The sequence below is a fragment of the Poecilia latipinna genome, unplaced genomic scaffold (assembly GCF_001443285.1).
Source record: "Poecilia latipinna isolate Pla-1442-1.1 unplaced genomic scaffold, P_latipinna-1.0 Scaffold1038, whole genome shotgun sequence".
NCBI lineage: Eukaryota > Metazoa > Chordata > Actinopteri > Cyprinodontiformes > Poeciliidae > Poecilia > Poecilia latipinna.
The window spans coordinates 185350-195645 of NW_015113654.1; the positions used below are offsets into that span (position 1 = coordinate 185350).

Sequence of the window (10296 nt, forward strand, 5' to 3'; positions counted from 1 at the left end):
ATGTTCTCTGTTTGTTATCAAAGTCAAAGGGAAAAATAACTCGGAGTTAAATAAATGCAATAAAGAGAAAAAAGAAATCCATAACAAATATCTACTCTCTGAAACTATAGAGATTCACTACAGGCTCAACTCGTCGGCAGGAAGTGGAGTCAGAAAACTCATCCATGTATTTTTTCACCTTTGCTAAAACCTAAAATGTTCATTTGCCTCAGAGAAAACTGATCCTCTTGCACATCAAAGTTTTCTTAGTTCAGAGAGTGAAAGACAAACAGGAAATAGATTTGATGGAAGTTTAGACTCGAGCAGCTACAGCCTATCCCAGTTTAAACTGGAGAGAAAAGTTTACCCAGTAAAGATAAACATGTCATAAATGGCACAGAGGCTTTGCTGTAAATGACCTAATATCACATAAATGAAAAGTCAAAGTGCAAATACTTCTTACCTTCCTACCACAACAATAATATTCAGAATAAACTTAAACTACAGAAGCAGCTTCACACTGAGAGACGCTTCAGTTTTATTATTGATACTCACCCAGTTTACTGCAAATGCTTGAAGTGAGAGAGGCACAATTCGAAGTGGTTTCCAGATCTTTTCACCAAAACAAAAAGAAGATAAATAAAATTTAGATGAATGCTACAAAGACAAAATGAAAATGCATAATTATAACTTGTTCTGTGAAACTAAACAGGTCAACTACAGATTCCACTTGTTATCAGAAAATTGTTTGAGAAATCACAGAGGTCATTTTTTGTACTCATTGAAGTTCAGTCGTATTTTTTTTTCATCTTCACAAAAACCTGAAATGTTGATTTGAGTCAAAGAAAACTGATCCTCTTGCATGTCTAAGTTTTCTTAGGTCTGAGTTCAGAGAGTCAAAGAAAAACAGAAAATCTGCTTCATCTCAGATTTCTGGTTGATTCTCACCCAGGTTACTGCAAATCTCTGAAGAGACTTCGCCACAAGTCAAGCCGTATGGCAGTTCTTTAAACCGAAACAAAGAGAACATAATCAGAAATGTTATTAATTATATAAATAAAAAAACCCCAACATAATAGTATCTTTGAAACAATAAACCTTCAGAATCTAACAGAAGCATTTAAATATTGACAACTGTAGAGTTTTCAGATACTCACCTCTCTCTTTGCAGTTGTTATAAACTGTAGTGATACAAATCCCTTTGATAACATCTTTCAGTTCAAAAGAAAGAATATTTGAGAATTAAATCAATGCAATAAAACCATGAATCTATAATAATAACTTGCTGTTTGAAAGTGAACTGATGCACATTAGGCTCTACTTGGAGTCAGAATTTAGTCAGAAAGCTCTGAGATAAAACGTCATTTATACATTTTCCTGCCTTTGCAAAAACTTATCTTGCCTCAGAAAAATTCATCTTTTTATTTATTAAATTGTGGATGCTTGGTGTAAAGTAAAATGCTATATAAATAAAATGACAGACATTGAACTGCAGCTTTTAACTGCTGCAAGAAATGACTTTTGTAGAGCAATGACAAAGTGGACATTGCTCTACACTAAACATTTTGGTCATTTTAGAAATATTTTTTATATTGGGAAAGTGTCTTACAGCAGAATAAACTAACCACAGGTGATGAAAACCCAAATAGTTTAAACATCCCATCAAAATTCAGACCTAAAAGAAGATACTGCAAACATATTTAAACCTGCAGCTGCAAAAATAGTCGTATTCTATAAATTACAGTATTATAGAAAAATTATCCATATTCAGGAGGATCATTCATCTCATAATGTGGCACAGATGGATTGTGAAACAGAAATTAAACATTTGACTCACCTGTCGTCTTTTGCTTGTAGTGCTTTGATGCACTGATGATTCCATAGAAGTTATCAGCAACAATATAATTTGTGTTTTTGTCCGTTAAACAAGATTTGACTTTGTCTGTCTGTTGCTCTTTTATCTGTCTGACATTTGGATCTTTTTTAAAGAAGAGAAAACACCATCATACATTTCACATTTAAAGCTATAATAACGACAGCAATAATTCATTCATCTGTATTTTTCTATAAATTAAGTCTCATAAAATTTTTGTTTCTTGTAGATTTTTCATACTTACCAGCAGCAACAATCCAGAAACAGCCAGCCAGCAAAACCAAGTTCATCCAGCTGTGAGGAGGCATGTTGCTCTGACGGCAATGAAAAAATAAATTCTCCTTTCACAGCTGCAATTAAATTAATAAAAACATGTGCATTTTTCCCTAAAACGGGAATTATTTTCTTATCTTACCTCCTCCGGTAAAGCAGTGACCAAGTGCAGCACAGAGGAGAAACAGAGACTCTTCAGTCAGCAGGAAATGCTCAGACTTTGCATGGTGAGCTGTGCAAATATTTTGTTTTGCAAATTTGAGTTTTGGGATATGTCGTCAGCGGTGACAGAGCTGCTGTCCCATGCAAAGCAGCTTAGAAATAATAACATTTTCTAGGACAGATACCCAGAACGGAAACCTTATTCTGGAGAATTAAATGTTTATGTTTTACAGTTAATCTATTATTTTCATGTTTTATTCATTTATATCCATTCATTACTTAAAATTATATAATCTCAGTCTAACGTTCACAAATCTTCATATTACGTGAAACAGTTTACGAGTATTCAGTATCTAATCTCCATTTTAAATTCCTGGAACGGAAGTTGATTTAAATACATCTAAACAACAAAAAACAAAATTGTTTTACCCATTGAAAAAAAATCAATTAAAAAAATCTGTCTTGTGGGGAAAAAACTTCCTGGTTTTAGCCACTTGACCCTTTTCTGAACTAGCTGCTGCTTCCAGTCACTACAAGTCGCATTTTTAAAAAATATATTCTCCAGTTGTAAAGATTTTCTAATTAATTTCATTTTCAGGATTTATTTAGCAAACTGAGCTAAATACTTCCTTAAAAATCCTGAGAAACAATATTTTTATCATGCACACCTCAGGCCATATTTATGTGTAATTGATATTACACATTTAAATATTTTAGAAAAACACCCAGAACTTCCTGTATGTAATAATTATCAGCACATTGATCATACACAGAGTTTTATTGGGAATAAATGGTTAATTATTAATTCTGATCAAAACTAAATTTCTGGTAATTTCTTGTCAGAGTTGGGTCGTAACTATAGTTACATTTTTACTTGAGCAACTTTATTTTAAAGTATTTCTGCTCTTATTTGAGTAAAATTTCTGGATTTTCTACCTATTAAATGAAAAACATGTTTTAACCAACGATTCACCAGACACAAACCTGCAGTTTTTATTAAAATAAATTGATCTGGAAAAATTTCATTTTGCCTGATTTTGTTATTTTATTTTATTTTTTCTTGATATTTCTATGATTTATTGTCATTTTTATCTTTAAAACACCAAGGTTTCCATTTAACTTTATATTTTAATCTGTCTAATTATGTAATTTTTAAATACTAAATGATAATTTTTATCATTTACTCAGTACTTGAGTAGACGTTTTACTTTTTTACTCTTACTTGAGTAATTTCTTGGACGGATACTTATTACTTTTGCTCAAGTAAAAATATTTTCATGAGTTTAATATTTGGGTTCTCTGCCCACCTCTAAGTAATGTTTATATTAAGAAAGAATGCAACTAAAGAAACTAAAGTTTATTGAAAGGAAAAGCAGAATAAATAATGATTCTGACTGAGGAAACCCAGTTTGCTTTGATCCTGTTTCCTTTAAGATACAAACATTTGGAATAACACCTGAAATCCAGTGGAAATAAATAAATGACTAATTTTTGTTCTGGTCCAGGAAACGTGATCTTTTTTATTCTTTGTGTTATTTTTTGTAAGAACCAAAGCTCTCCTGGGTTCAGGTTCCTTTAAATTCTCTCAGTTATTCTCATTACCTCTTTATTATTTCACATAAACTCTATTTTATCTACTTAATTCATTAACTCCCCACCTCTGGATTTCTGATACTCTGAGTTCACTAATATCTGTGCATTACTCTAAATAGTTTCTGTTCTGCTCCTTATTTATGTTTTTTACTTATTTTTATCAGTTTTTAAGTGTAAACTTGCTCTAAAAATATCAAATACCAGCTGGTGAAAAGGAAAATATGAATATATTGTTTTAGTCTAATGTATTTTCCCTGTAATAAACCATTTATTGTCATAAAATATAAGTTACAGAGTATAAATTCTGATGCCTAGGTTGTTTTTTTCCATCTTTCCAGCAGTTAAACTGGAATATAAAGTCCTCTGTCTCTCTTCTGTCAAACTTGAGGTATTTATAGTTCAGCCTGAGAGATGAAAATGTTTTCTAAAATATATTTCCACTTCATTCGTGGAGCTTTTTCCAGCCTCTCACCTGAACAGGATCATTTAAATCCACCATACATTTTCACGTTGCTGTTTCCTTTCTGGTTGCTGGTATCTACTGCTGTCTGTCCGTTTTCCAGGTAACAGTGTTGGATTCTCCGTCTGGTTTGCATGTGTTTATTTCTCAGATGCTAGCAGACGCAGCTGCTTTATCTCTGCTTAATTTGTTTATTTACAAGTTTTGTTTCTTTGACCGGACAGGTATGACAGAAAACCGGAGCTCTGACCTTTATTCCCATGAATTTTCCTTCTGAGTGACATTAATGTATTTTGATTTACATGAGCTGATTGATATCTCACATAGAGGCACAAAATCAACTCTTTGTCTTTAAAGAGTCGTGGAAAATAAAAGTAAACTCCATTTAATTAGATATTTCAAGCAAGACTGCAACTTTTATTTCTATATTTTGAAGCAGAAATGGAGCTAAAAACTACAATTCTTACGTCAGTATGGACAAAAAACAATCTTTTAATCTCATCTTATTTAATCAAATTATTATTTACTCTAAAAAGTTGGTGATATTTAAATAAATGCATTCAAAACAAACTGAAACAATGATTCTTAGCCAACTTTCTGTAATAAGAGACAAGAAACTAAACTGTTTCCTAAACCAGTCTTGATTTTAAAATACATTAGAAAAATATCAAAGTTAAATAGCTATTTTTAAAATGTATTTTATTGTGATAATTCAAGGTAAAATATTTTATATTAAAAGTGATGTTGTAGTCATATTTGTATTGGTAATACTTTAAAAACGAGCTAACTTCAGCTTTTGTACATCTGCTTGTAAATATTTGCATATTTCCAAGGATGATTTATAACATTTATTTTTATGAGGAAGCGTGGGCTTTTATTTGTGCAAAGGAGGAGTTTAACCCATTATAACATGTTTATTTTGCTTTAAAAACCCTCCAAAAATAAATAAATAAATAAAAATCAATTCACATTTGGTCCAGCCTTCAAGTTTCCAAAAGGAAACTAATTTTTAAAATATATTTTTAGTTTGGCTTTCATAAATGTGTATTAACTTCTGTAGTTGCACGTTGCAGTTAAAGTTGGAATAAAATATAAATATCTGCAAAAAATAAACATTAAGCTTTGTACTTTTTTTCTGTTTTAGCAACAAAGCTTATGTGTATGCTATTTAAACCCAGATCAAAACCTGTTAATCTCTTAAGGCAGCTTTTAAATGTGTCTCTGCTCTAACAAACCTGATTAAAATGGTAACATTCTTTATTCAGCAGTCTGTTTTTGATCCACTTATTAAATCCTGAGCTGCTGAGGCAGGAAAACGTCTGAAACGTGCAGAACGTCCATCTGTTTTGCCAAGTTTGGATTCCGTTTCCGCGTCCTGACCGCCAGGGGGCAGCAGAGCGCTTTTCTGACGCATGGTCCCGTGAAGTAGTGCAAGGCGGAAGTAGACACAGTCACCCTGCAGCTGCTCACAGAGGACTGAAAAACAATCTACTAGTGAGGTAAAACATGTGCAAATGTATTTAACAAACGGAGGGACGTAGTAGTAGTAGTTTATGTAAATTGGACAGAGTATCCGCTGTTTAAACAAGGTTTGTTTGAAACGCTATTTGTTATTTTTTCGAGGGTTTGATGTAGGTCAATGTTAAGTGTTTGAGGACAATTAAAAAAGAAAGTCTCCGTAAATAGACACTTTTTATCATTTTGTTGACTATACATTGTATTGTAATCATTATATGGGTACAATTGCATTTAGAAATCAGACAGCTGATGTTAATTTTATAAAATTCAGTGGCGATTTTTATTTTTAAGTCAATTGGCGGATCAAACGTTAAATAACTCGGTTAACCATCATAACCAGAACTGATAACTGGAAAAATGTCCAAACCACTAAACCTGTCGCAATGAGCAGTTAACAACATGGTAAATTAAAATGAGTCTAATGATTCATATTTTTTGAAGGGTAGTTTTGTTTACAGAGATATCCTATTCCATTTTATTTATGGTTTGGGGTGAGTGCGATTTTTTTGTTTCGGTTTTGTTTAGGATATTTAAAATGTCTTCCAGTTCCAGTGTTAATTGTGCCTGTATTTGAGAGGGTGAGTTATGCCATTGACATTATATTACTTGAAAATGGTCCCAAAACAACAATGTTATCATTTATCACAATAATTACTGACAATTTATCAACCATATTATGATATTGTTTCCAAATGGAAACGATTGGAGTGAGAGATGAGTTTGGTTTGTCTTATTCTTCCACATCTTTATACCTTTAGCATTAATTTGCTCTGATTTTTGTTTTTCATTAATTACGTTTCACTGCGGTTGTTCTGTGCAGGAAATGTCTGCAGGCCGCGTGCGGTGGCTTCTGGGCCACACAGTGAGAGCTATGTGCGGCGGCAGCACCGGGCCCGGCTACTGGACACCAGCTCTGACATCAGCCGGACTCTGTGAAAGACACGGCATCCTCTCTTCATCCTGGAGACGATCTGCGTTCTCCACGGAGGTTCCTGAAGAAACACCGACTCCAGCAGTGAAGAAGAAGAAGCAGGATCCTCACGCCAACGCTTCCATCAGCAGCGTTGGGCGGAAAATCCCTCACAGAGAGATCCAGGTGATCGATGAGGACGGGGAGAACCTGGGGTTGATGCATCGCGCCGATGTGATCAGAATCATAAATGAGAAGAACCTGAAGTTGGTGCTGCTGAAGGAAAACAAAGAGCCGCCGCTGTACCAGCTGATGAGCGGGAAACATCTCCACGAGGAGCAGCTGAGACTCCGAGAGAAAAATAAGGCAAAAGCAAGTATGAAACCTAAATCACTTTAATGTCCAGAAGATCACAACTATTCACTTCATATGGGTAACAGGAACAACCCTCTGTTAAAACGATATGTTTATCTGACAACTAAGAAATCTTAAACTATTTCATAAAAATTACTTCCAGATTTTTATCAGCAGGGTTTCAGCTCCTCCTGTTACGCACCAAATTGGTGACAAGTTGAGATCAGTGATAGTTTCACTAGAGTGAAGATGTCTGTAGGCTCAGTGAGCGTACTGAAGGTTTTCTGACTCAGGTTTGCTGTGCAGGTCCTACCCAGGTGAAGGAGCTCAGCTTCTCAGTCGGCATCGCGTCCCACGATCTGTCCACCAAGCTGAAACAAGCGGAGAGCTGGCTGGAGAAGAAACATCACGTCAGGCTGACGCTGCGCGGAAAACGCCACCAGCACAATGACAACCTGGTCAGCTTTACTCAGAAAAATAAATATTTATATTGTTTTAAAAGTTTGGGTTTAATTTAATTTAATCTATTTATTGAGTCTAAAGAAAAAAAAATCTAATTTTTATTAGCAAATGGCTGGTTTTTTTATTACTTATTGAATTTTTTTCTTAAGGATAATTTATTTTGCTTTTAGCCTTTAAATCACAACGATTAATTTTCACCCCCTTAAATGGATTACATCAGAAAAACATGTTTAATGTCAAACAAAGCAAGGATTTTATTAACATTGTGAAAATGAGCCTGATGTAAATAAGTTAGGAAAATGTTTTGTGACGCTTTCCAGGACTGCAAAAACATAAAATCTTATCAAGTATTTTTGGTTTAGTTTCTACTGCTTAGTAAACAAAACGAACTTATGAGTAACTTTTCTTTTGTAACACATTTGTCCCATTTTACAAATCTGCCAATGGAACTGGAACGTTTTTTTAATCAATATTTAGGAATTACTTATTTTGAAAAGCTGCTATCTTGCAGAAAAGTTATTGTAAGTTACTTTTGTTTTATTTCAAGTGTGATAACATTTTTGATAGTAACTGGATAATAAATACCTGGTAAGATTTTGCGTTTTTGCAGTGAGACTGACAGATTGGACTGTGATCTGTTACTTTATTATTATTTTACTTCTTCATGGTTCTGCTTAGGTAAATTAATTTTCCATACAGTTTTTTTCTGTAGCCAGCTTTTACCCCATGTAAAAACTTAATTTTACAAAACTTAACTTTGATCAGTTACTCAAGATATGAGTAACTGATCAAATTATCAATCATTTAATATTTAAAAATGACATCATCAGACAGACCACAATGTGAAGTTAAGTTAGAATTTTGCTTTTTTAAGAATCGAAATGACAATAATTCATAAGTAACAAAAAATAACACAGTCAGGTAAAAGAAAAAATTCCAAATCAGTTTCTTTCAATATAAAACTTTAATAAAAATCCAAGGTGTGTGTTTGTGTCGGGTAAATTTTTGGTTAAAACATGTTTGTTATTCATTCAGCAGGGAGAAAATCCAGAAATTTTACTCAAGTAAGAGTAGAGATACTTCAAAATAAAATTATTGAAGTAAAAGTAAAAAGTACAGTGCAGTAAAAATACTCCTAGAAGTAAATTTTTTCAAAAAGTTACTCAAGTAAAAGTAACCAGTTCTCTGGCAGGAACACTTTCTGATAAGATCTAATGAAGTTTTTCTCTCTGCAGGACAAAACTCTGGAGGAGATGGTGGAGCAAATGAACGTGATGACGGCCTTCGTCTCCACGCCAAAGGTCACACGAGAAGGTCAGGTGGCCATGTGCGTCCTCCGACCGCCGTCCGCCAAGGAGCTGGCGCAGAAAGCAAAGACCAGAGCTGAGGAGCCGCAGCCTGAAGCCCGTAAAACGCTTCCTGTTAGCAACACGGACACAACGGAGGAAGCCGTGCAGCAGTGATGGAGAGACGCCTTCACACAAACTAAACAGAGCCTGAATGTTACAGCAGCTTCAGAGTTTAAGGTCATATTTATCAACACAGGCAGCTGGGTTCTCATGTTGGGAGGTCAGCGAGTCTTAAAATGACTGGAAAATACTGAACTCAAGCAGAACAAACATGAAAACATTCACATACGTCACATTAAGATGATACAGACCCACAAAGCAGCTGACAAGATGACCTCACAGCAAGATAAATCCACTACACACACATGCAGAATAACTAGAAATAGACTCAAAATGACCTAAAGGTGGCTGAACTGAATAATGTTTCAGTTAGCAGAGGCAGTAAGATGCCGCTGTAAGACGAGACGAGGATTACAGAGACGTGCAAGGACAAGACGAGAGATAATGAAGCAGCAACTTCGACACTGGCAGAATAAAAGCTGTAAAAGAGTTGATGTTCCTGTAACCCAATAGCCTTGGGTGTGAACATATGGCTAGTTTGGTGAAAAAGCTGCAGATTACTCGTGGATCTACTCCATTTTTCCTAAATGTGATTGGCTTGTGGATGCTGATTTTAGTTTGTCAAACTGTGTGGAAATGAATGAAATGATTGCTAAAGGTTGAAGATGTAAAGAACGCTCCACAGCATCATCAGTGTGAATCTTTCTCTTTATTTTAAGATTGGTTTTGGTAAAAAATAAAAGCAAATTTGGCTTACAGATACATTCACTTGTCTCAGATAAATGTGTTTGCTCACACTTTATCAACACTTTCCTCTCTCACACTTCGACTTTTTCTTCCATCGTATTTCTTTTTTTAAAAAAGGGAGAACTTAAAATCATAAAACCACCTTTAAGGCCCCAGAAAATTAAAGATCTGTCCTAAATTGTGTTAGAAAATGAGAACAAAAAGCATCTGAACTAGCGTGTGTTGAAACGTTTGTCAATAAGCCTCTAGTACTTTGTAAGAGGAGAAGGGTTTAACGAAGTGATAGTCCAGGTTGCCGCAGTGAGGGCACTGCTGGACGTTGCTGTACTCTGAGAAATACTGCATCCCGACTCGGACGTCCACCACCGGCTTGCCGCAGTGCTTACAGTTGAGCCGAGCCTGACGACAAACAGGAAATGGACACACAGGTGAGCTAACACTGCTAGCAGATGTGTTAACAGTCTAGCTCAGGGGTCACCAACTCCAGTCCTCGAGGGCCACCATCCTGTAACTTTTAGATGTGTCTCTGCTCAAACACACCTGGATCAAATAAANT

At 34.8% G+C, this 10296-nt stretch overlaps 2 protein-coding genes across 3 annotated transcripts in view; one reads left to right on the forward strand and one right to left on the reverse strand.

Moving 5' to 3' along the window:
• The first annotated feature begins 5758 nt into the window (after positions 1–5758).
• mtif3 (mitochondrial translational initiation factor 3) lies at positions 5759–9755 on the forward strand. Of its 2 annotated transcripts, none has more exons than XM_015051283.1 (4): positions 5759–5839; positions 6679–7144; positions 7429–7580; positions 8820–9755. In XM_015051283.1, exons 2-4 carry the CDS (start codon positions 6682–6684, stop codon positions 9045–9047), a joined length of 843 nt encoding a protein of 280 aa, XP_014906769.1. In that variant the 5' UTR covers positions 5759–5839; positions 6679–6681; the 3' UTR covers positions 9048–9755. The 2 variants fall into 2 exon arrangements, with proteins under 2 accessions (XP_014906769.1, XP_014906770.1); XM_015051284.1 differs by lacking the exon at positions 5759–5839 and adding an exon at positions 5906–5929.
• The window catches only part of heca (hdc homolog, cell cycle regulator), a 12451-nt gene continuing 11842 nt past the window's right edge, over positions 9688–10296 (reverse strand). The window contains exon 5 of the mRNA XM_015051282.1: positions 9688–10139. Coding sequence (XP_014906768.1) covers positions 9975–10139 — 165 coding nt within the window. The 3' untranslated portion in view covers positions 9688–9974. The remainder of the gene's footprint in view (positions 10140–10296) is intronic.